Source organism: Callospermophilus lateralis, chromosome 19, assembly GCF_048772815.1.
Source record: "Callospermophilus lateralis isolate mCalLat2 chromosome 19, mCalLat2.hap1, whole genome shotgun sequence".
In the NCBI taxonomy this organism is placed as follows: domain Eukaryota; kingdom Metazoa; phylum Chordata; class Mammalia; order Rodentia; family Sciuridae; genus Callospermophilus; species Callospermophilus lateralis.
Genome location: NC_135323.1, coordinates 6,267,520 through 6,294,337, shown reverse-complemented (window position 1 = coordinate 6,294,337; position 26,818 = coordinate 6,267,520). Strand labels below are relative to the sequence as shown.

General features: G+C 43.1%; 1 protein-coding gene across 1 annotated transcript; it reads left to right on the top strand.

Annotated features, from left to right (window-relative positions):
• Positions 1 to 1,622: 1,622 nt before the first annotated feature.
• Positions 1,623 to 12,380, top strand: Znf174 (zinc finger protein 174). The gene is made up of 3 exons (XM_076839787.2): positions 1,623 to 2,761; positions 3,839 to 4,061; positions 7,929 to 12,380. The coding sequence occupies exons 1-3, from the start codon at positions 2,360 to 2,362 to the stop codon at positions 8,528 to 8,530; spliced, it is 1,227 nt and encodes a 408-aa protein (XP_076695902.1). The 5' UTR covers positions 1,623 to 2,359; the 3' UTR covers positions 8,531 to 12,380.
• The last annotated feature ends 14,438 nt before the right edge of the window (positions 12,381 to 26,818 follow it).

The following is a 26,818-nucleotide window of genomic DNA, read 5'->3' as shown; positions in this document are numbered from 1 at the left end:
CTTCTTCTCCTACATACTGAGTCTTTTTCCTGTCCCTCCTGACCCCAAAGAAGACTGGACTCACCAGTTGCCATCTTATCTTGAGATAACTAGTATGTGTGCATACTGAATAACCTCTTCACTATTATTACACACACACACACACACACAAACATACACACACAAACATACACACACCCAGGCCACGTACATACATGGTAACAATGGTGGTTCTGATTGTATGTTTTTAGCTCCCAGCATTCCCTCATGGTCATCTGATAGTGTCTTCTTCCTTTGTGAAAGAGCCCCTCTCTGTTTCATTGGCTCTGGTGGGGCTGTTGATTACAGTGCCCTTCACTCAACCCCAGGAGTGGGCATAGGACAAAGCTGAGCCTATCAGATTCTTCTGTGAGATTTTATTTATAGGACAGTGGGGAAAGTTCCCAATTTCCAGGGAAAGGCTAAAATGGGTAGATGTAAGACTGCCCCTCTCTGCAACTATGTCCCACTCACTCTTCCACTCCTCCACCACAGGGATGAGCCTGATAACAGGAGGTTACCAATACACCAGAGACTAGACTACATACTTGGATTGCCAGGGCCAGTTTAGGCAAAGCAGTATCTTTTAGTTATTTTGAGTGGGTTTCAATTATTTAAAACAGATCAAATGACAAACGCTCCAATGAGAAAGATAGTATTCCTTTGGATTTTATATCGTAGCTTATATTTCCTCAGCAGGCAATATTAAAATGGATTCATGTTGCACATGTGAGTATACTGAACGCTACTGAACTGTATACTTAAAAATAGTTAAATAAATAGTAAAATTCTTAAGTTTTACTGTGGCAGGAGGGCTAGAGATAAAGAACTCAAGGGTGTTATGATTAGCTTTCCTTTTTAGCAGAACATCAGAAACTGAGCGATTAGGTATCCTGCCTACTGTTACACAGCATACTCCCACCAGAACTTTGACAGGTTTTCTCATATCCTGCACTTGGAATAGCTGGACAATGTAGTAGATGCTATTCTGGTTTCATGCTGCAGGAGGAGCCTGTACTCCCCCAGAGCCCTGACAACCAATTCATTGCTAAATGTTTTCATGCAGGTCTCTCAAGAACTTGTTCCACTTTGGCCATGGCGCACTCGGAGAAATGCAAACTGAGATGGGGAGCAAGCTGGTTCATTCCCCACTCAGCAAGCATCTGCTGGTCGGGAACTGTGGTTCAGACCCCGCGAAGCAAGCAGGGTAAAGGGGAGGCCCCGGCGCCGGCTGCGGGTCCGGGACCCGCTCCAAGCGCCTAGGAAAGGCTCTGAGCGGCGAGGGGGTCTGGGGATGCTATCCTTCCCGGCCGCCAGCAAGCAGAAGACTCACCCAGCCTTAGCACTGGGGACTCCAGACTCCCTCGCCGCGGGGCCGGAAGTCAGCGGCTCAAGCCCAGCAACACGCCACCCATTGCGCACGCTCCGGGGCCGAGCCCAAGACTACGACTCCCGGGGTGCAGTGCGATAGTATGACGAACTGCTCAGCCAATGGGCGAGGGGTTTGCCCCGAGGAGCCAATCCCTCGGGGCGGAGGCGGGCCCTCCCGCGGAGTGGCAGTGTGTGGGCGTCGCCACGGCCCGCGCCTCGGCCCCGCCCCCGACCCGTGCTCCTGGGTTCCGGGTCCCGGGTCCCCAGAGAGGTGAGTCGGCTGCAGGTGGGCACGGGCACCGCGCTCCTCCGGGCGCTGGTGTCGCAGGCGCCGGGTCGAGCTCACACCCCGCCGAGCTGCGCGCGTGATTGCGGCGGCTCTGCCGGGCCGGGGCCGGACTGGGCCGCGGCCCCACGCCACTCGGCCTGCCGTGCCTCACCGCGTCGCGCTCGCGTGGGCAGACTCCGGGCGCACTGGGCACCCGGCCAGCGCTGGGGCTTCCCGGGGCCTGCGCCGCCACTCCCCGCAGAATGCTCGCCGTCGGCGTCAGCCGGGATGCGGGAGAGTTGGAGCGAGCTACCTGTAAGACGGCTTGAACTTTTCCTGGGGATTCCAGTCCCTGTCCGTTAGATTATATTTCGCCTCTCGTCGGAGACTTGTGTGCTTATTTCCGAAATAAAGGAAATATTTTTTCCCAGTGCCCTTAGGACGTTATGACTTTTCTCCTTTGCAAGACAGTTTTACAAACTGACGGAACCACAGACCCCCTCCCAGGACCTGTTGTGTTAAGGTTGTCTGGAGAAAGGGTTGGCAAATAAGGCCTTGTCTCTACAGTCGTCCTTCCCAGCATCTCAGAGGAGCTTCGTTTCTACCGTCTTTCTAGCATTCAGAGAGACTTCTCCAGGTCATGATCCCAAAGGCTTGACCAGTTTACAAGGAGAGAGAAGTTGTTTTCTTGAGCCCCCCAAAATGGCAGCTAAAATGGAGATAACTTTGAGTTCCCAGACTCAGGCTTCCTCCAAGCAAGAGAGACACATAATAACAAAGCTAGAGGAGAAACGAATACCTACTCTGCAAAAAAACTTCCCGGATCCTGAGCTCTCCCGACAAAGCTTCAGAAGGTTTCGTTATCAAGAGGTGACTGGACCCCAAGAGGCACTCTCCCAGCTCCGACAGCTCTGCCGGCAGTGGCTGCAGCCTGAGCTGCACACCAAGGAGCAGATTTTGGAGCTCCTGGTGATGGAACAGTTCCTAATCATCCTGCCCCCGGAAATCCAGGCTCGGGTTAGGCATCGATGTCCAATGAGCAGCAAGGAAATTGTGACCCTGGTAGAAGATTTTCACAGAGCATCCAAGAAACCAAAGCAGTGGGTAAGAAGAGTCCTCTGTCATGGTCCCCTGTATTTTTTTTTTTTTTTGTCATCTTTGTACTGTTTATCTCTGGATCCCTCCCTATTTAAGAGTCCAGGAGAGTTTTAAAAGTTACTTCCAGCCTATCTGGGAACCCCCTGCAACTTCTAATAAGTTTCAGAAAACCTAGCTACTGACATCCAGTGAGGAAGTAGAGCACCAAGGTGCTCTGCTTTTTCATTCCATTGTGGGCCGCAAGTCCCAGAAAGTAGCTTTAAGGTTCAAAGGCTGGGGATATGTATCTCAATGGCAGAGTGCTTGCCTAAGCATGCAAGGGACCCTGGCTGGTTTCAATCACCAATATGGGGTGGGGGGGAGTTAAGGTTCTTGAATCTCTGCTGATAGATCTAATCCCCATTCATTCCTACAATCAGAATTATTGGAAAGATCAGCTGACCTGGGGGGAATTTCAATTAATTTTTTTCCAGTGGTGTGTCTGCCCTGTTGTCTCTGAATCAGGAGGTTACAGCTTACTTGCCTAGTGTTGCTATTCTTTCCCATCCCATTCCCCAAGCCAGACCCCAGCCAAGGCCTAAGCAGGAAGCAAACATATATACTCTGGAAAGTGGGAACAGGTGGGGCAGTTCTTTTAGACCCCTACTATTATTGGACCTCCCTGATAGGAGAGTCTTTGGCAGAAAAAAATATTAAAATGATTTTTTAATGTCCCCTCACCATACTGATTCCTGTTCCTATATGGCCTGTTTCCAACAGAAGTTGAGAGGTGAGTGGGGTGTGGGGAGAGAATTTGATGGGCCAGTGTCATGACTGACCTATTGGTGCCAGCTCTCTTCTGATGACTTTCAACTCCAGGCCTTGTTAAAGGCCCATGCTTGAGGATAGGCAGTCAGAAAGTACTGTATGCTGTGAAGCTGCCTCATTCTGTGTTCCCTTCCCTTGCTTCCTGTGAACATTTAGTTGACCTCTGGGCCATGAGCAGAAGTTCCCAAGGTAAAGGGGTTATTGTACAGCAGTGGGCAAGAAAGCTGCTCTCAGTTGGTCCTAACTGGAGTGTTAATGGATGGGGCTTGTTCCTAGGTGGCCGTTTGTATGCAGGGACAGAAGGTGCTGTTGGAGAAAACTGGATCTCAGATTGGAGAACAGGAACTGCCAGACTTCCAACCACAAATTCCTAGGAGAGATCTCAGGGAGAGCTCTCTGGTGGAGCCTTCCCAGGAAGGACCTCATGATCGGCTGAGCCCCCGTCACTGGGAGAAATCCCCACTCCCCCAGGAACCAGCTCCCATATTGACTGGGACAGGTAACACTCTGCCTTCTCTCTCCCTCTCATCTGCTCTTTCCTTCCATGAAAGCTTCTTATCATTCTGCAAAGTTATAGACTGTGTGTGTGTGTGTGTATTGATATTTATTCCCAGGTTTTTAATGTTATGTGTATTGATATTTATTCCCTAAAAGACTCCACTAATTACAGTGGTAATGAAACTACAAATAAGTATGCGTTTATCATTTTTGTTAATATTTGGCTATCCAATGCATAGTAGGATTATTCTAGTATCTACTTTTCTGTCCCTTTCAGAGCTTCGTAGGATAAAGATAGATCTAGATATAACCACAGATGAATTTCCATGGTCCCATGCTAAAGAATGTTTGCCCAGTAGAGAAAAAGCCCATCTCCATATTATTCCTTTTCCTCCTCCTCTGTGATATCCTTTGTGCTTTAAACCCTTGTGTCTATTGCCCTATCTGCCTCTGGTACAATACCAGTATAATTGCTGGCCCTGTTCTACACAGTGCTATTACAACAGTGACATTCTGGTCAGTCTTGTGTGACTCCGGGATACCCAGGAGATTAGAGAGGGTGATTCCAAGAAGACTACAGCTCTGTTTCTTTAACATTTGCTGTGTTTAGGGAGAAACTTTGTGTTGTAGTCTGTTCAGGCATCTATAAGAAAATATTAGAGAATAGGCAGCATAGAAACAACAAAAGTTCATTTCTCACAGTTCCAGAAGCTAGGAAGTCCAAAACCAAACTGCCAGCATGTTTGGGTTCTGATGAGGGACCTATTTGGGGTGTGGACTACCAATTTCTCTATGTCTTCACATTCCATTGCAGAGTAGGCAAGCAAACTCCTTCAGGCCTCTTTCATAAGGGCAGGAATTGCATTCCCGTGAGAGCAGAGCCCTTATGATCACCTGCAAAGGTCTCACCTCCTAATGTTACCTCCTTGGGAGTTAGGGTTTCAATAGATGAAATTGGGGGAACATAAACATTTACTCCATTGCGTTTTGTTTTGATTATTTTTGGAACTTGGGAAGAAAAGCTTTTGACCCTTGTGGAGGTCCTGCCCCATAATGTAGCCTTCATGGTGGTGAACAAGGTGGACCACACACTCCCTTCTCTCAGCAGAGACAGTGGGTATGCATGTGCTGGCTTGTGTCTCCTTTCATTTTATCCCTAGAAGGATGGAATCCCATGTTCCTCATGTCAAAGATCCTTCTGAGCTGCACTGTCTAATATAATAGTAGCAACTAGCCACTTGTGGCCCTTTAAGTTATACTATTGAGATATAATACATATATTATAAATTCACACTTTAAAGTACACAGTTCAGTGGGTTTTAATATACTTACAAAGTTGTACAACTGTCACCACTGTGGAATTCCAGAATATTTTCATCATCTCAAAAAGAAACCTATTACCCATAGCAACTACTCTCCACTTATACATCCTCATAGCCCTGGCAACAATTAATCTTTTTTTTTTTTTAATCTCTATGGATTTGCTTATTCTATGGATATTTCCTATAAATGGACTTATACACTACAAGGCAGTTTGTACTGACCTTTTACCATGATGCTATCAAGTTTTGTCCGTGTTGTAACATGGATCCTTACTTTTGTATGGCTGAATTATATGCATTGTATGAATAGGCCACATTTTTATCTAAAACTTACCTGTTGGTGGACTTTGTGGTTCTCCTTTTAGCTATTAAAAATAATGTTGCAGGCTGGGGATACAGCTCAGTTAATAGAGTGCTTGCCTTGCCTGCATAAGGCCCTGGGTTCAATAACTAGCACTACCAATAAATAAATAAAGTTGCTGTGAACATTTGTGTACAAGTTTTATGTAGACATATGTTTTTATTTTTCTTGGATGTATATGTAGGAATAGAAATGCTGGGTCATAGCTAACTCTGTTTTTAACCTTTTTGAGGTACTACCAGGCCATTTTTCCAAAGTATTTGTGCATTCCCACCAACAGAGTATGAGGTTCTAATTTCTTCTCATTCTCATTAGCACTTGTTATCATCAGTCTTTTTTAATATAGCTATCTTAGTGTGAAGAGGTATCCTCTTGAGGTTTTGATTTACATTTCCTTAACGAATTATGGTGTTGAGAAGCTTTCTGTGTGTTTATTGGTCAGTTGTCTATCTTGTTTGGAGAAGTATCTTTCAGAGCCTTAGCCCATTTTTAACTTAGGTTGTCTTTTTAATGAGTTTTTAAGAGTTATGTATTCTGAATACCCCCATTGTTTCTTCCCATTTTGTGGGTTGTCCTTGCTATCCTGTGAAGCACAAATGTCTTCCATTTTGATAGTATAATTTCTGTTTTTCTTTGCTTGTGCTTTTGGTGTCATATCTAAAATACCATTGCCTAAAGCAAGGCTGCAAAGATATAGATATGCTTTCTTCAGAGATAGGATTTAACTCTTATATTAGATTGCTGGTCCATTTCAAGTAAATTTTTATATATTGTATAAGATAGAGGTCTATTAGTCCATTTAGCCTAAATTCCTTAGACTGAGTGATTGATTTATAAACAACAGAAATTTATTGCTCACAGTTCCAGAGGCTGGGGAATCCAAGGTCAAGGCACCAGCACTTAGAATGTCAGGGAGGGCCCATTCATCACAGATAGCAGTGTTTCCTTACATGGCTGTAAATGGGGTAAATAAGTTCCCTTTGACCTGTTTTATAAGGACATTAATCCCATTCACAAGGTCCATCTTCATAACCTAGTTGCATCCCAGATGCCCATGTCCCAGCACCATTGCACTATGGATTGTTGGCATGTTAATTTGGTTATGGGGAGACAAATAGCAGAATCCAACTTCACTCTTTTGCTTGTGGAAATTTAGTGCTCCCAATGTCGTTTATTGAAAACACGATTCTTTCTTCACTGAATTATCTTAAGAACCTTGATGATCAATTGACTGTATTTGTTTGAGCTACTTATTTAAACTTGAATTTAAGTTAATTAAAATTAAATTAAATTTAAAAATCCAGTTCTTCTGGTATATTAGCCACATTTCAAATACTAGCAGCCTCACAGTCACATGTGGCTGGTGGCCACCCTGTTGAACAGCACACACACAAATTCTCCACCTCAGAAGAGCTCCTATTGGATAGCCCTGCTCAATATCCGCAGCTTCCCAAGAGCTGTGCCAGGGCACTTCCATCCTGATCCTCAGTCCTGGCAGTCCATGGTGGGAAGTTTCTGTGACCAGAATACACATCTAGTCCATATTCTAGTCATGCTATCACCTTTGTAATGACAGAAACCAGTCACTGGATTAACCATCCTCTGAAGAGGGTTTTGATCATGTTCATGTAAATGAGGAGTATTTGTCCAGATAACTGTTTGCAATGCTAAGATTGCAACTCTCAGCCAGGCACATTGGTACTCACCTGGAGTCGCAACTACCTGGGAGGCTGAGGAAGGAGGCTTGCTCCAGTTCAGGAGCTTGAGGCCAGCTTGGGTAGCATCCATAGCAAGACCCCATCAAAAGAAAATAAATAAATGTCAACTCCCTTCCTTCTTTCATCCATTAGCTGATGCTCAGTTCCAGTGGGTTTCCTTTTCCCTGTTCCTTTTTTTTCCTAAATTTAGGAAGGAGGAAAAGAATTGGAGAACTTGGTTTCTAATATAAATCAGAATACCCCAGGAGCCTATTACTGTACAGATTTGCAGGTCCAAGCCTCAGAGATGCTGACTCAGCAGGGGGGTGGCTGGGAGCCTGCTTGTTAGTGAGTACCCAACCTCAGGAGTCTAATGCAAGTTGCCAGCAGAGGCATCTTTGAGAATCCACACTGTACATTTCATATCTCTTTTACTGACATTTTTTCTTCTAAGTGCGAAAAATGAAGAGTATTCTTTCTAATTATAGAGGCCCCCAGAATAAGGAGTGACAACAAGGAAAATCCACAACAGGAAGGAGCTAAAGGAGCAAAGCCATGTGCAGTGTCAACTGGCAGATCCAAAGGGAATGGTCTGCAGAGCCCTGAGCCACGAGGGGCAAACATGAGTGAGCCCCGGTTGTCTCGGAGGCAGGTAAGCCCCCCAAATGCTCAGAAGCCATTTGTTCACTACCAGAGACATTGCAGGGAATTGGAATACATCAGCAGCCCCCTCAAAAGTCACCCCCTGAGAGAGCTGAAGAAGAGTAAAGGAGTTAAAAGAAGCTTGAGCAGTCGCTTGCAGCGTCTTGGTCACCAGCCAACCCGCTCCGCGAAGAAACCTTACAAATGTGATGACTGTGGGAAAAGCTTCACGTGGAATTCGGAACTGAAGCGACACAAGAGAGTGCACACAGGAGAGAGACCCTACACCTGCGGAGAGTGTGGAAACTGCTTTGGACGGCAGTCGACCCTGAAACTGCACCAGAGGATCCACACTGGAGAGAAGCCATACCAGTGCAGCCAGTGTGGGAAAAGCTTTCGCCAAAGCTCAAACCTCCACCAACACCATAGGCTCCACCATGGGAACTGAGGAGTGTTTCAAGCTTCACAGTCACAGGGAAGGGCTTCGTGTACCTCCTTCCCTACTGACATGTAAATCAGATTACATGACTTAACAGGGAAACCAAGTGGCCCTTGGGGAGTGATGGTGTATGCTTGGCTGGTGAGGAGTCCCAGAAAGGCTGTCCAGGACCCACTGCACAGAGTGACAGGGTGAAGAGATGGCAGGTCTGGGTACTGGAGCAAAGAGTACTGCAGTATCTGTAGAGAATGGGGAATAACTACTGAGGGAGAATCAGGATGACCCCATAGGTGACCCCCCCACTGCTGTTACCCCCCACCCCCGTGGCTTTACTTATCCTCTAAATATGTTAAAGGTGAATTCCATAGAGTTGTGCATTTGCTGCCATTCCACACCATATCTTCATCTGCATAATTGAGCAGTTCTCCACAATTTCAAGGTAACACTCATTGGAAAATGAATCCCCTAGTACTCTTTCTGTAAATGCCTAGCTGATTATAACAAAGAACCTGAGTATGTGCCTGTGTGCGAGGAGCACTTCCAAGCCAGCACATGGTGCTTTTATCAAAATAAAAAAGGGATCTTCTATATCACATACCTTTGATTTAGAAAAAGAAATTCCACACATTTGCAACAACCCTAACCCAGAAGACAGGGAAAAGCCATGGTGAGGAGGAAGTGATGGATTAAGTGCTCAGAAATGGAAGGGGGGTTCTGTCTGCTCTCCTTTGTTACCTAGGCCATAAGCTTTAAAACTGTCAGAACCAGTGAAAGGAAAACAGTATTTAAAACTGGATTACAGTGATGGCTGCACAACTCAGCGACTTTGCAAAAGTTATCAAAATGAATTAATTTTATGATATATAAATTGTCCCTCCATAGCATTTTTTTAAATGACAAAATATATTTATATAAAATGTTAAGAGTCCCAGAACTAGGCCTGGGAGATCATCTAATTCCACCACTTATTTTCTCAAAGTAGAAATTAAAACAGTGTATAATTCAAGGTCACCCCAGGCAAGCCAGCCTGCTCCTCAGTTTGAGGAGCCTTTTGGCAGATTGGTGCACTGCCTCATGCAGAAACAGGAGCAGGTAGCAGTCTTCCTGAAATGTCAGTATCAGATAACTACCATACAGGATTCTGCCCCAAAGAAGCTTATGTTCCTCTCAACTGCTATGGGACCAGAGCACACTTGAGGGTCTTCACTCAGCACCTTTGCACACACTGTTTCTTTACCTTTTATTCCTGCTGCCTCCCACTCCATCTTCCCTCCTCCATCTCACAAGAGCTGCCTATGCAAATCCCAGGGAAAAATTGGTTTGTAATCACACTAGACTCCATAAGCTGGGCTTGCTCAACCTGGCCGCATTCTTGCCCTGCAGGGGACATCTGGCAATGCATAGAGACATTTCTGGTTGTTGTGACTCAGGGGAGGAAGGGTTCTCTTGGCCTCTAGCAGGTGGAGCTCACGAATCCTCCAGGGCACAGGACAGTGCCCACAACAGCCACCTGGCTGAGCATGTCAGTGATCCCAGGATAGGGAAACTGCCATTCACTCTTAGCAGCCCTTTCAAGACAAGAACTGTTTTCCATCATTTCAGCTTTTGAACTTGGCCCATGCTTAGTCAAAAGAAATAAATGTTCAGTAGTTAGGGCCCCAACCTCAGGGCCCATACTTCTACCTGAATTCAGAGATCCTGATGATAGTTTATCCAGAGACTTACAGAAAGTCCAGCTTTTTTGGCCCTGAAGGCTCTAATCACAGATCCCCTTCCCAACTGCTATGTTAAGTCATGGAAGGATTTTATCTTCAGCATTCAGCCTGCTGCAGCCTGTCACTAGCTAAAGGCTTTGCGTCTCACATTCCCTCCTTTCCCTGCCCTTCTCCAGGCCAAATATATGTTGTCTATTAATAACTTCCAAGTGCTGTTCACATTTGTATTAGTTACCCATTGGAGCTGTAACAAACTTAGTGGCTTAAAACAAAAGAAACTTCTATAGTTCTGGAAGTCAGAAGTCCAGAATTGGTTTTACTCAGCTGAAATCAAGCTGTGGTTGGGGCTGGGTCTTCCTGGAGACGCTGAGAGTAAGTCTGTTTCCCTGACCTTTTCAGGTTCAGTAGTCACCTGCATTCTGTGGGTTGTGACCTCTTCCTCCTCCTTCAGGATGAATCCCCCTCTTTCATTGTGTTGCCTTCTTGGACACTGGCCCTCCTTCCTTCCTCTTATAAGGATCGTTGTCATATTGGGCCTACCAGGATGATTTGAAGATCCTTAATAATATATTCAAGGTCCCTTTTGCCATATAAGGTAACATGCACAGGTGCCAGGGATTAAGATGTGGATATATTTGGGGGGCTGTGTTTCAACCTACCACCCACCCATATCTGTATTGAGTAAACTTGATTGGTCAAAAAGGATTTTCTGAAAGAGAAGGAACTTCCAATTCTCTTATTTATAAAGGTAGGCATAGGGATTGTTCTTAAAAGAGTTTCTGCTGCTTGGCATTTTTCCTCTCTTCAGATTACCCATTAGTAATTGTCTAATCTTCATGTCTTTGGGTACCCGTTTAGTGGTGGACCTTGAATAAATGTGTCAAAATCACTGCTCTGAACACTATTCTTTTCCAGAGTATGTCAAGTCTGATGCTGACTGACTTGTCCCGGACTCGTTTTCCTTTGGTATAAGGTTCACCTCCAGGCAAGCAGTGGCAGGAAAGATCAGGTGGCCTGGAAGAAGGCCCCTGGGTACTATATTCATATGGAGGGCTCCCCTTGGCTTCCTTGCCCATGTATAGTGCCCCAGAGCCTCAGCAGGACTCTGGCCCACTAGCATGCAACCAGCTTCTGTTTATAGCACCCCCGAATAATAAAAGGGCCTTTTTCCTCCCATATGCAGCCCTTGCCATTAGGTTCTGCTATCTTCTCCAGGCCCTGCCTAGCACCTACCTGTGTCAGGGTGGAGGTAACTCCTACTCCAGATATGTGGTCACTGTCACCCTCAGAGAGATGAGGAGAGTGTATGGCCATAACTCATGATGTGGGGTACCCACATCATAAACCTTTCTGAAGAGGATTTTCCATCTATAGCAGATGAGGACTTGTAAACCCATCCCATAATACCATTATCACTCCCATTAAATTAGCAGCAACTCCTGACTATGACAGACATGTTGAAATTTCCTTCTTTGTTTCTAAAACAGAAATGCTATCTTTCTGCACATACCAGAAAATTCATGTAAAGTGTACAGTTCAGTGATCATAGTGTATTCATGAAACTATCACCACAGTCTAACTTTAGAACATTTTCAACAGCCCAAAACAAAACCCTAAGCCATTAGCATTCACTCTCTGCTCTGGCTCCATCTCAAGACCCCCCTCCTTCATTCACTGAGCATAATGTCTTCAAGGTCACCCATGTTGTATCATTAGGATTTTATTCTTATTGCCAACAATACTCCATTGTATGAATGGACCACACTTTGTTGGTCCATTCATCATTAGTGGACATTTGGGTTTCTACTTTGTAGCTGCTAAGAACATTGATACATAAGCTTTTATGTCTTTATTTCTCCTAGGTGTATATCTAGAGGTGGAGTTTCTGGGTCATGTGGTAATTTTATGTTTAACTCTTCTTGAAAGTACCAAATTTTTCCAAGTGGCTGCATCATCTTACATTCCTACCAGCAGTATGTGAAGAGTCCCAGTTTCCCCAATACTTGTTGTTGTCTTTTTCATTACTGCCATCCTAGTGAGTGTGAATTGGTATCTTGTGATTTTGATTTTCGTTTCCCTAATAATTCATGATGTTGGAAATCTTTTCATATGTTTACTGGCCACTTGTATACCTGCTTCGAAAATATGACTATTTAAAACATCTTCCCGATTTTAATTGGATTGTTTTTATTGTTCAGTTGTAAGAATTCTATAAAAATTCTGGAATCAAGTCCTTACAGATATGACTTATAAATAGTCTCTTCCATTCCATTGTAATATAATTTTATTTATTTATTTTTTGCCATATGGGGGATTGAACCCAGGATACTCTATCACTGAGCTACATCCCCAGCCTATTTATTTATTTAGAGACAGACTCTCACTAAGTTGCTGAGACTCGTCTTGAACTTATCATCCTTCTGCCTCAGCCTCCCAAATAGCTGGGATTACAGGCATGCACCACCACACCTAGCATATTGTTCTCATTTTAGAAGAAAACCATGCAAGTTCAGAGTTGAAAGAACTCTACACAACTATTAAACAGCCTTTGAATTAGGAGTAGGTCTGATTTCAATGTTTGTGGGGCTTTTTGTTTGTTTTGGATTTGTTTTGATTTGGGTCTCACTATGTTGCCCCTGCTTGCCTCAAACTCCTGGGTTCCAACAGTCTTCCTGCTTTAGCCTCTTGAGTAGTGGGACTATAAGTGTGTACCACTGCATCCAGATATGTCTGTCATTAATCACTGGGCTGGGAATTTGGGAATCAAGGGTCTTGGGTGGTTGCTCTTATTGAATCTGCTGAAGCCCAAAAGTATAGAAGGATGTAGGATAAGAAAGATGAGGATCTGAGGAAGCAAGGTCCTTGAGAAACATATCATTGGAGAAGAGGTGACTCAGTTGTCCAAAATTGAGGAGTAACCCAGATTTTTTTTTTTTTTTTTTTTTTTTTTTTTTTTTTGGTATCAGGGATTGAACCCAGGGGCACTCAACCACTGAACTACATTCCCAGCCCTTTTTATATTTTTATTTAGAGACAGGGTCTCATTAAGTTGCTTAGGGCCTTGCTAAGTTGCTGAGTCTGGCTTTGAACTCATGATGCTCCTGCCTCATGATCCTTCTCCCAAGCCATTGGGATTATAGGTGTGCACCACCACACCCAGTACCAGGAAAAGAATTCTAGTCAGGCTTTCCTGATTTAGATCTGCATCCGAGTATGCTACAAGCAACCTGACTGTTCCAAACTGGAAAAGGAACACCTAAAAGATTTACAGGGGACATACCCCAAGAAATAACATGGTAGAATGAATAGACAAAATGCCATCCAGCCATACAATGGAATACTATTCAACCATAAAAAGAAATGGTATATGCTACAACATGGATGTACCTTGAAATCACTAGGCAAGAATCCAGAAGTCACATATGGTATGAGTTCATTTATGTAAAATGTCCAGAATAGGAAATGTGTACAGACAAAAAGTAGATTAGTGGTTTCCAGAGGCTCAGGAGAGAGAACTAGGGGATGACTGCTAGTAGGAATGGGGTCTCTTTCTAGGGTGAAAGTTGCACAACCTGTGAATATACAAAAACCCACTGAACTGTGCACTTTAAAAAGGTAAATTTTGTTATGTGGATTATAACTCAATTTAAAAGAATGGACAGCCTCCATTGCTGGCAACATAACCAGTTGATTTTGCCCAGGGCAAGTACTTCATGGGTCCATGCACCTCAAGTCAGAGCAGTGGAAGCAGAATATCCAAAGGTGATAGTTACAAAGTAGAATTTTAGTGTATCCAACTTGAAAGTGTTGAGGACATACATGGTAATATCCGTTGTGTGAGTATGGCAGGAGGACATCTGTACCAAGGACCTAGGTTGTCCTGAGAGAACAGGAACAGTGTCCTGCGAACACAGGACAACAGAGGGAAGACCAGAGTTGGTCAATTCTTAGGACTCTGTTTTAGGAAATGGTGAAGCCCCAAAGCTGACACTGTGGAGCGTATACCCAAATGGAGCCAGGATCTTTAAGCCAAACACAGTGTTAGGGGGAAGTTTTAAAAGTTACTTATCTTTTAGAAATTTTAAGTAGAATGTTGGGATGCTGTTCAGCAAGCCAAGTATGTGTGCACTTTGTCTTTGGACAGACCTAGACTGGGTCCCAGCTCTTATCCTTTCAGAGCCTGTTTCTCCAACTGCAAGATGAGAATACTACTTTCTGCCTTATGAGGTGTAAGTGAGACGATCTGACTTTATGCCTCCTGCATAGAGAGTTCCCAACCACCCCAAAGCAACAGTTCCAAGGGCAGAAGTGTCTGGGCCCTCAAGAGACACAGTCATCATAGGGATGGCTCTCCTAAGACTGGTCCAGCCACTGCCAGAAGTGCAGACCAGTGGGCAAGGCAAAACATAAGCAGGTTATCAAATCTGCCTCTGACTAACCCACACTCTTCTCTCCAAACCTTTCCAAAAATCACAGTGTGTTGCTAGAAGAAAAACTGACATTGTCCACATTCTACCTGATGCATAGATTCCTCTATACCTGCTGCACTAGCACCCAAGCTTTTGTTAGAGATTTTCATAGAGAGAGAACTTCACACTTTACAATATTTCATTTTGGGACCCTTCTAGTTTTATTTTCTAATATGCTGGGCAAACTGGCCTTTGACCCTGGAGCCCTCTTTGCCCCTGGAGCCCTCATTGCCCCATGAGTACAGTAGAAAGGGAATGGATAGGGGTGACAGAATAGGAAGATGAGGGGAACTGTACTGGGCCTCCAGAATACCCAACAAAAGGTTAAGCCTTCGTAAATCTGAACTGCTCTGAATGTAGAGAGGGAACCCACCAGGGCCATGTATTTCAGAGCCAAGAACAGGCACAGCACCTGGGGGACCCAGAAACCTCTGGAAAGTATGCTCCTGGATGTCCAGCTTTGAGGCACAGACCACATTGGGCAGGATGGTTCCCTAGGGGAAAAGGGCTGTTCTATAAAAGGAAAGTAAGTCCCCCTGATAGAAACTTTTGAGGAATCATAGGTTAGGTCAGGTCAACCAGAAGTCAGATATGTACTTCAGGGAAGGAGTAACAAGAGCTGAGGGGGAAGTTCTTTGATGACGTTTGTTCTGAGGGAGAGTAATGGGACCTCCTGAGGCAGGAGGTAATGGAGGTTGCCATTACATCCCAAAGAATTATTTTCCCTGGAGGGCAGAAGAACTGGGAAGTGCGCCCCCAGAAGGCAGGCTCACGCCTGCTCCTTTTCCACCTTGATTTTCCACCAGGGCTGCAGCCCTGACCCAAGTCGCGAGGAGGGTTCTGTGAGGCTACCTTCCCATTAGTGGGCTCTATGGGAAGAAGCAGCGCCCCCACAACAGGCCCTCCTCCCTGCTCCTCCTGTCACTGTCAGATCGCTGGCTGCATAATAGCAAAACCCTGCCCCTGCCTTCGCCTCACACGCCCCCTTTCGTGGGGCCACTAGGTACATTCTGTGGGAATCTGCTGCAGCCGGTCCCCACCAGCGGGATGAACCAGGGAGCTCTTGGGGGGGGGGGGGCGGCAGTGTGGGTAGAGAACCCGCCTGCAAGGGCAGAGACCTCTGCAGGAAGTACAGTCAGTGCCCGTCCCCCAGGAAGCTCCGCCTCCCACTGTCGCCGAGCTGTCAATAAGAAGCGCGGGCAGCGCAGAGCCTCCTGGGAAGTGTGGCGCACAGCAACGGGCTTGCGCGCCTTGACGCATGCGGGCATACGGCCGACATAAAAGGTGTCGGTACTTACTGGATGCCAGCTACGTGCCCGCACCCTTCTGCGCTGGCTGGCCGGCGGTACAGTCGTAGAGGGGGTAAACAGTCGACCCAGAAAGCCACACCAACGCCAAACCGCAACCGCACTCCTAAGATACCCAGGATCGACGCGATGGAAGTACCCCTGACAAAGGAGTCGGGGCGACTTTCGCCGGCCAGGGCAGCCGCGGGGTGGCAGCAGCGATTCCCCAGAGGCCGCGCACACTTGCACACTGTGGGGTAGACTATGACTGTGCGCTGGGCACTGCGGAAACAGACTCGGTCCTCCTCGGGAATGGTGGACGCACCGTTAACGCGCCTTGCATCCGTCTTCCTACACTTCTCAGAATACCCTGTGACCCAACCCTTTCCGACCTGTAATAGGCGATGGTGGTGAATTCAGGAAAAACGCTTAGCACGACCGGGCCTGGCATGTAGCCAGCCGTTTAGTTTTATTCTAATTATCTGATTCACTACTCTGACTTCCCTGTTATATTTAGTCCAAATACCACCCTCTCTTTTGTAATAGTATCCCAAGCATACCTTGCAGTCACCTCTTTCTTCACATTAAATCTGTGATTTTGGTGGGGCTGACCCCAGTGGGGTCTCCTGGGCCAGGTCTCCAGGAGAGCAAATGAAAACCAAGTCTGGCCTATCAGTCCACTCCATCTTCTTGGCCACGGGGCTGGTTTAGGAATGGGTCCATGAGCCAAGTAAATAAAACTTTTTAAAATAAATGTAAAACAACACATTCAAGATAGACAGCATGATTCTGTATGATTGCTACAGTCAGACTAACATCTTATGCAGTTACCTTTAAGCAAATTTCCAAAACTATTAACTATGGTCATCATGCTGTATTTATTCATCCTACATACTGAAACTCTGTACCCTTTCACTCACATCTTCCCTTCCCTACTGACCATCATCTACTTTGCTTCTATATATTTCATATTTGTAAGGTTCCACACATAAGTGAGATCATGAAGTATTTTTCATTCTGTGTTTAGCTTATTTCACTTAGTGTAACATCCATCAGGTTCATCTGTTGTTGAATTTTTTTTTTTAAGATAGAATTTTTTAATGTTTATTTTTTTAGTTTTTGGCGGACACAACATCTTTGTTTGTATGTGGTGCTAAGGATAGAACCCAGGCCGCACGCATGCCAGGCAAGCGCGCTACCACTTGAGCCACATCCCCAGCCCTGTTGTTGAATTTTTTAAGGCTGAATATTATTCCACTTTATGTGCATACATACACGTTGGGTGTGGTTGTGTCACAATTTCTTTATCCATTCACCCATCCAGAGACAAAGATTTGTTTATTGTTTGAATATTGTTATATTATTTCCATTATTGTTGAACATAGGAAACTGTATCTCTACAAGGTGTTGGCTTCATTCTAATATCATATATCCAGAAGAGTGACTGCTGACTCCTGTGATAGTCCTATTTTTTAATTTTTTGAGTAACCTTCATACTATTTTCATCATGGCTGCACCAATTTATATTCACATGGATGGTGTACAAACACTCCCTTTTCTCCACACCCTCATCAACACTTTCATCTCTTCCCTTTTTGAGAATAGCCATATTAATAGTTATAAGGTTGTTGTTAGATGTGCATTTCCCTGATGATTAATGATGTTGAGCACCTTTCAATATCCTACTGGCCATTTTTTTTTTTTTTGAGAGGAAATCCTGCTGTATTGCCCAAGATGGCCTTGAACTCCCAATCCTCTTGCTTTAGCCTCCCAAGTACATGGGAGGATGTGCTTGTCTGCCTATTGGCTATTTTTGTTTCCTTTGGAAAGATATCTATTTGAATACTTTGCCCATTTTTCAATCAGGTTGTTTTTTGCTATTGAGTTGTATGAGTTCCTTACACTTTTATATTAATTCTTTATCAGACATATGATCTGCAATTATTTTCTCCCAGTCCATAAGCTGACTTCATTTTGTTAACTCTTTGCTTGTCTGTGAATCAGCTTTTTTAGTTTAAGATATTTCAACATGTGTTTTGTTGTTTTGCCTGAGACTTTCGTGTTATATAAGAAAAACAGAAAACAAAAACACTGTCAAGGTTAATGTCATGGAGATGCACTGCTTTCTTCTAGGAATTTTATAGATTCAGGTTTTACACTCTTGGATATCTAACCATTTTGGGTTGATTTCTGTGTACAGTATAAAGTAAGGATCCAATTTAATTCTGGATATCTGGTTTCCCTAAAACCATATATCAGAGAGACTCTCATTTCCCCATTATGTATTGTTGGTGCACTTGTGTAATTAGTTGACTATACATGTTTAGGTTTATTTCTTGTTTTCTTTTCTGTTCCATTGATCTGTGTGTATGTTTTGATTTTATATTTCAATTTATATTTTATAGTTTGATTAGGATAGCTTTGTAATGCAATTTGAAATCAGGAAGTGTAATGCCTTCAACTTTGTTCTTCCTTCTGAAGATTGCTTTGGCTATTCAGGGTCTTTTGTGGTTCCTAACAAATTTTAGAGTGTTTATTTATTTATTTATTTCTGTTAAATATACTGTCCTGCAACAACCTGGTCCTAGTACATGAGAACCAGCACCAAGTTGCTATGAAACTGAAAAAAAAAAAGAGGCAAAAAATATCCAGGATTATATAGACTGCAATTTATTTTGGGACTTACTTACTGACAGAAGTGTGGTTGTGAGTGGCAGCAAGATCAGTGGATCCCCACAATTTGTGCCAGAAGTAAAGGTATACATAATGCCAGGACAAAACTGACTGCACATAGTTTATCTCAAGCTAAAATCAAAGACTTCAGGTACTGAAAAGTCCCAGAGTCCAATCACAAAGCTTCACATGATAGATTAATGATTTTCTTTGTTTACAGTACGCTAGGGAAACTATAGGGTTGGAGAATGAACAGGGTTATTCAGGGGCAATCACGGTGGTTCTAATTTAAGAGGGCTACAGTGATGTCAAGCTGAATCCCTACACATGCTATAGGAATTTTGATAAGGACTGTATTGAACCCAAGCCTTTGGTGGTATTCACGTTTTAGCAATTTTAATTCCTTCAACTCATGAAACATAGGATGTCTTCTCATTTATTTATGACATCTTCAATTTCTTTCATCAATGTTTTTGAGTTTCAAGTGTAATTTATTCCTAGGTATTTACTCCTTTTGATGCTATCATAGTGGAAACTTTTTTTTTTGTACCAGGGATTGAACTCAGGGCCACTCGACCACTGAGCCACATCCCCAGCCCTATTTTGTATTTTATTTAGAGACAGGGTCTCACTGAGTTGCTTAGCACTTTGCTTTTTCTGAAGCTGGCTCTGAACTCATGATACTCCTGCCTCAGCCTCCTGAGCTGTGTCAATGTTTTTTCTGCATCTGATAATATGATCATGTAGTTTTAATCTTTATTTATTTTGTACTAGGGATTGAACCCAGGGGCACTTTACCACTGAGCTACAACACCAGCGCTTTTTACTATGAGACAGGTTTTTGTGAAGTTTCTAAGTTGCTGAGGCAGGTCTCAAACCTGAGATCCTCCTGCTTAGCCTCCCAAATTGCTGGAATTACAGGTGTGCAATCCATGCCCAACTAGTTTTAATCTTTCATCTGCTAATGTGGTGTATCACATTAGTGAATTTGCAGATGTTAAGCTAAACTTGCATCCCACTTAGTCACAGAATTTAATATTTTGAGGTGTTGAGTTTCTGGTATTTTACTGAGGATTTTATATCTATGTTCATTAAAGATATTGGACTATAGTTTTCTTATAGTCTGCTTATAGTCAGTATCAGGGTAATACTTTTATTTCTTAGATGAGTTTAAGAAGGAATAGTATTAATTAATTCAGCTGTAAAGTCATCATGTCTTGGGCTTTTCTTTATTGGGAGGTTTTTGGTTACTATTTCAATCTCTTTTCTTAGTGGGCCATTCAGACTTACTCTTGATTTGCCCTTGGTAGGTTGTGTTTCTAGAAATTTACCCATCTCCTATTGACTGTCCAATCTGTTGCCATGTAATTGTTCATAACAGCCCCCTTGTGATACCTTTTTTTAAAAAAAAAATTAGTTGTAGATGGACACAGTACCTTTATTTTATTTTTATGTGGAGTTGAGGATTGAACCCGGTGCCTCATATGTGTGAGGCAAGCGCTTTGCCACTGAGCCACAATCCCAGCCCCTTTGTGATCCTTTTATTTCTGGGGAATTCATTGCAGTAGCTCTTATTTTGTTTTCTAATTGAGTCTTTTTTTCTTCTTAGTCTACCTACAGGTTTGTCTATTTTAATTTTTCAAAAGACCAAGTAATAGTTTTATTGGTTTTTTTCCATAGATTTTTCTATTTTTTTCCTGATTAGTTCTGATTCTTATCATTTCTTTCCTTCTGTTAATTTTGAGTTCTGTTTGTTCTTTTTCTAGTAATTGAAGTGTAAAGTTGGGGATTCTTTGTATTGTGCTGGGGATCAAATTCAGGGAAGGAAAAACAAAGTTGAAGGCATTACACTTACAAATTCAGGGCCTATATATATCCCTAGTGCTAAAGTGAGATTTTTTCATTTGAGGGTGATAAACTCCTTCAGTTTTTGTATGAGGAAAGTCTTCTATCTTCCCTTTATTTTTGAAAGGAGTGTTTGCTACGCATAGTATTTTTGGCAGTTTCCCTTCCACCCCAGAATTTTGTATATATCATCCCTCTGGCCTGAAAGGTTTGTGCTGAAAATATGATAGTCTTAAGGTGGATCTCCTGTACATAAGAAGTTGCTTTTCTCTTTTTGATGCTTTCATAATTCTTTTTAACTTTTAACAGTTTTGATAATATGGCTTGGTGTGTGACTTGAGCTCACCTGAGCCACATCCCCAGCCCTTTTAATTCTGAGACAGGTCACACTAGGGCCTCACTAAGTTGCTGAGCCTGGCTTTGAACTTGTAATCCTCCTGCCATAGCTTCCCAAGCCACTAGGTTTACAGGCATGTGACCACCATGCCCAGCTTCTATTTTGATTTTTGCACATTAGACAAGACAACCAGGATGGGGTTGTGGCTCAGTGGTATAGTGCTCACCTAGCATGTGTGAGGCCTTGGGTTTGATCCTCAGCACCACCTAAAAATAAATAAAAACAAAGGCATTGTGTACATCTAAAAGAAATAAATATTTTTTAAAAAGACAATCCATTCTCCCAGTCTTAACAACTGGCCTTGTATAAGAGATGAATCTCACCAATGAGCCTAGCCAGAGATTCTGGGTGCCTCTCAATCTTCTGTGCTTGTCCAATCTGCTTTCTGTTTTCAGTAGCCCCAAAAGACTAGAGTGCACCAAATGCCATCCTTATGCACCAAGACAAGTGAAATAAAGTCCAATTCCTGGAGATGCAACTAGGAAAGCTGTGGTGGCAGATGTATACTCCAGTTCTTCTAACCTCAGGGAAAAGTTGGGAGCTGGAGTTTATCTCCTACTCACTCTGCACTAAGTTGGAGAGAAGATCTGTGGCAAATTCCTAATCATTTTTAAACTGTATTCTTTAACCCATTGTTTTGCTCTTTAATGTTTCCCAAGGCCTAGCAAATGCCAAGTCCCATTTGCTCTCAGAGGCAGGTGGGTTAGTTGGAGACCTGGATTTATCTCTGGAGTTAGCTAGCAAGAGGAAGTGTAGGAAGTGCCTGCACATACACCGAGATTCCTAGAAGACTACTCATTGCCTGATTTGTCAGCTCCCAAATACAGACTACTTAAAAGCCTTACCCATAGAAGCAGCTATGAAAAATTGATGTTAGGTATGCAAACCCTTTCTAGGGAGAAACTGAAAGCTGGGTGTTTCTGCCTGCTTGTTTTGGACTGAGCTAGGAGAAATAGCTGATGACGTTTACATGCCTATACAAAACCACCTGTTTGTTTTCTGTGGTCTAGGGGGACTCATCAATGCAGAGCCCCCTCAATTCCCAGAACTAGGTGATTCAGTCCTTTGGTGGGATCTATAAAAGTTTAAGATACTCAATGTGAGGACAAATTCCTTCCAGGGAGAAGCTGGAGACATGGCTTTACCTCTGAAGCAAACTGTAGGAGTATGAGGTAAGGGGAGAAGTGAAGTGGCCACATGCCTGTTCAGGCTTCCTGAAGTTTGTTGTTTACTTCCTCCATCAGCTCCAAGACACAGGCTAGTTAGAAGCTAAATCCTCAGGCAGCAGCCAGGAAAGTGTGCAGACTAATCTCTTCTAGGAAGAAACTTGGAATTGGGTATATTTGCATGTTTGCTCTACACTGGACTCTGGAAGTGCTCATGTGCAAGTTGAAATCTTTCTTTTTTCTCTTTTGTCTTAGGCAACTCACAAATACTGAACCATGTCTACTCTCAGAGCAAGGTGATTTAGGCAGGGACTATATAAGTTGGAGAGCTATGTGTGGCCCAAATCCATCAGTCCTCAGGAAGTTGGGATTTTGTGATTCATTTTCAATTGTATGATGCTATGCCCAGGTTGGGATTTGTGGTGCACGTGTCTTAACTTTTACTACTCATTTTGATGTGGATATTTTTTTCAGTTGCCTAGTGTGAAGGAGTCTTTCAACCAGTTTCTGGATTTCTCTGAGAAAGAAGTGACCCATGTTTAAAAGTTTATTTGACACATCCGTGGAAGAAAGGAAAGTCAGGAGTTTTCTATTCTGCATCTTTCTGAAGTTCAAGTCCGTCAACTTCTGTTAGAAGTCAGAACTTCTAACAGAAATGTGGATCTAGAAGCCAAGTGCATTTGTTCCATAGTTTTCAGGTTATCAGCAGTTTACCTTCTCAGAATTCCCTGAGTGTCCTATCCTTCAGGTGTAGCATCATGTTGCCCACTCAGGATGCTTGTTCCACTCCCACTAGGGGATCTCCTAGGATGGGAACAGAACAAGCAACAATGCTATTGGACTAGATACAACTCTTATCCTGTTTTCTTGCAAGTAGAGATGTGAGCTACTTTAGTAACTAACACTTTACTCTCTGGAGGTTCAAGGCAGTCAGGTGAGGACTCAAATTGTTCAAGTGGCCTTCTCTGTTGTACTAGCTCAAAACCAATTCTGCTTAAAGCACAAAAATAATTTTAACTCCTTTCTTTAAATGTGGCTTAAAAAATGTGTATTTTTGCTAAATTATGCCCTTCAATCCTACACAACTTCATTACATCTTGATCCTGGGTATTTCTTTAGTCAACTTTTTTCCCCTAAGCACCTTACAGCTTCTCTGGGTCTGTTCAGTCTACTTAAAACTGGCAGCACAGGTTACCTGTTTCCTTTTCACTTCTGACAATCCCTTAGCTGCAACCATTGGTTAAAAAAAAAAGTGAGAGAACACAGAAAATTCATTCATTCACTGAATAATTGTAAGCACCTACCATGTGCCTGATCCCTGCCATATAGAGTCAATTAAACCATAAGTTTTAATAACTACAATTCAATTACAAGTTCAGTAAGTGCTATAAGGAAGATGAAACAAAAGAAGGGATGGAAGGAAAGCTTTAAGTAAAAGGGAAATTATAGGACTGGGCAAAACTGAGTAGTACAGCACTTGCCTGCCATGTGTGAGACCCTAGTTTCTGTCCCAACCACTGTCAAAAACAAGTATGTACATGGTTGTTGAAGAACTAGAGTTGATATATTTGAAGAAATGAAAGAAAGTACAGCTAGAGAAGGGAGGAAAAAGAAGAAAGAAGGTAGAAGGTGGAGTTCAAGTTAGCAGGGAAATCCAACAAGAAGTCAGTGGATGGTGACATTCTCAGTTGTTTTAAGTTGTGCTGGGAAAGAACAGAATATGAGAGGGGTCAGCAGGCTATTTCCATCAATTGAGGTGAGTACTGTTGGATACAAAGGAGGTAAGGACAATGGAAAAAAGTGCTCAGGTTTAGGAGGTATTTTAGGGTTTTATTTTTGCAGTGGTGGGGACCAACCCAAAGTCTTCACACATGCTAGGCAAATGCTCTACCAATGAGCTACATCAACAGAATATTTGAGAGATTTCTGAGGTAGAATTCACAGGTCTTGATGACTTAATGGATGGTCTCTCAATTCATTCTGGCTATTACCAATTACCATAAACAGGGTAGCTGATGAACAACAGAAATTTATTCTGGTTCTAGAAGCCAGGGAGTACAAAATTATGAGGCTGGCAGATTCCATGTCTGTGAGGTCATTTCATAAATGGCCAGTCCTCACACTACAGAAGGTGCTACATAGTTCTCTGCATTTCTTTTATAAGAGCACTTATGGGATCCATCTTCAAAATCGAATCACTTACCAAAGTCCTGTGCCTCCAAATACTATCCCCTTGTGGGGTAATATTTCAACACATGTTTTTGAAGACACAAACATTCAAACTGTAGCAGGGCAAAAGAAGCAAGAGGGTGTCTGTTTATAGCATGTGTAATCATGTAGGTAGGTACCACATATTGGAAGCAAACAGATCAGAGCTAAAGTACCAGTTCTATTTTGGGTCTATGTGTGGATTTCTCAAAGACATGCCAAGGATGATCTCTCCCAGGCACCTGCAATTCTACAAGGGATCAGTTAAGTTTGGCTGACATCAAATGAGGTATGAATGTTCACAGAATTGGCTAAGATAACTTGGGGCAGCATATTTATGCAAGATTAATCAATTCTCCAGAAACAAGTTAGAATATAGCAGTAAGAAGCCTATTCTGGTGGTATATTACTATAATTATAGCTAATTGGGAGGTGAAGGAAAGAGGATCACCATACCCTGGAGTTCAAGACCAGCCTGGGAAACACAGCCAGACCCCTAAAACGCAAAAAAAAAAAAAAAAAAAAAAAAAAGGCTTCGGGTCACACCTAAAGTCCGAGACTGGCATTGGTTCTAGAAAGAATATACTGCACCTAGAACGATTTTGAGACGCATAAAACACTCCTTTCAACAAGCCAGAAACATTGGCTGGACAGTTCCACATCTCCCATATTGGGGTAGGGGCAACGCTAGAAGGGACAGGCTCCTTCTCCGTCCAGTGCCTGGAATCACAGGATGGAGACTCGCGTTGTCTCCCACCGCTGCCGGCTCCCGCGGGTGCAACGGAGAGTCCCGAGGGGCCTCTCAGCAAATACTCGCATCCCCACTGCCCAGTTTCTATGGAGGCCCGTGGTGTTCTGTGGATTTAGAACACAAGCCTACTTAAACTCCGCTTCGGGATGCCAGTCGCTGAACACCCAAGTGCGCAGGCGCTGACGGAAGCAGGCACCGGAAGTGACCAATACTTCCGGCTTCCGGTCAGCAGCCACCTTGGAAAACCCCAACTGGTTAGCATTTCCGGCAACCTGTAAGGTAGTGGCCAAGCGGAAACCCAGGGTCTCTCCCGCGCCATACTAAGCCTTCTGGGAGAACTACTCACCGCTTTCCTACCCCCGACTCCCGGCACTGGGCGGCATCCCGTGATGGACAGCTGCTGCCCGGTAGAGCTGGAGGTACCTGGCCCTGTACTGCTGCTATGCAGCAAGACTGGAAGGCGAGTGGATATCTAGAGCTGTCTTCCTGGAATAGCGCTGGAACTTTGTGTCGAATTCCGGGGAGCAAACGACTTTACTTACTTTATTAGATGGCACAAAGTCATTCATTCAACCCCTTCAAACCATAATCCAATGAGCTTCAAAAATAATTATTACCATTTAAAATCACTGGAGTACCAAAAAAAAAATTTTCACTTCCTTGCCATCCTCATTAAAAAAAAACCAAAACATTTATTAGATAACAAATTGCACATCAGATACACATCACCACTGCTGAGATATTGCAATCTAGAGCTAAGACCAATGAGAATGCACCAAAACAGTAAAATTGAAACATTAAACAAACAGTAAAGTGCATACAGCAAACATACTCTGAGGTATCCAAAGGAACTAAAGATTACAGCATATTCTTAGGTTTATATATGATATACGTTGTATCCCTCTCTTTCCTAGATTATTCATGCAGGGAGGGTTATCAATTTTAAAATAAAAACACCTGAATTCAGATGGGCCTTCGAAACATGGATAATGGCCATCAATAGCTCTCCTAATCGACAAGACAAATACAGATAAATATACACATTTCTAATAAAAGATCATTTACTTTTTAAACAGATGGTCCAAGAAAAAAGCACTTCCTACTAAGGTCCCACAGCAATAATGACATTAATAAACATTCAACATGGACTTTTTATTCAGATAAACTACAACCTGCTATGTCTCCCCTTGAACACAGACACAGTAAATTGCAGCTTATTTTGAGCAAGAGCTGCAGTTTCACATTGTATTGCATCTTCTGTTGCAGTCACCTGAATACTGCCACTTAATTATATGGAATCTCAGGAATCAAAGACTCAAAATTGGCATTTACTAAGAAATGTCATTTGTTCTTAGTTTTAACACCCTGAATAATTGGGTTAGTCATTTTCAGTGTTACAAAGGGGAATGTGAAGAGACTATATTACTTGTATCAAAACAACTCTAAAACTATTTTTAGCTCAGCTGCTTTAAGAAAAACACCACAATTTCACAATTTCTTAAATTATATAACATGTAAACTGTTCGCATATGAATTCCATTAGGAAAATGTTATTTTCATCAATGATGACTGTTTAACAGAATCTGATATTCCAGCCATCATGTTAAGGAACTGTAGAATATACATTTTCATTACTGCATCAATGACCAAACCAAGGAATTTGTTCAAAACCACCTTCCAGGTACTACTTTCCATCCAACTGCTCCTCAAAGAGGCCTTTATGTCTACTCATGAGATTTCCCAGCAATAATTCCAGTTTAGTAAGGATTGTACTTTTATACTATTTA

What these genes read in the sequence shown, in the direction of transcription:
- Znf174 (XM_076839787.2), top strand. Translation starts at nt 2,360, where the DNA reads ATGGCAGCTAAAATGGAGATAACTTTGAGTTCCCAGACTCAGGCTTCC. An exon ending in CCAAGAAACCAAAGCAGTGG is followed by an intron (nt 2,762 to 3,838) that starts GTAAGAAGAGTC and finishes GCTTGTTCCTAG; the next exon opens with GTGGCCGTTTGTATGCAGGG. An exon ending in TCCCATATTGACTGGGACAG is followed by an intron (nt 4,062 to 7,928) that starts GTAACACTCTGC and finishes TTCTAATTATAG; the next exon opens with AGGCCCCCAGAATAAGGAGT.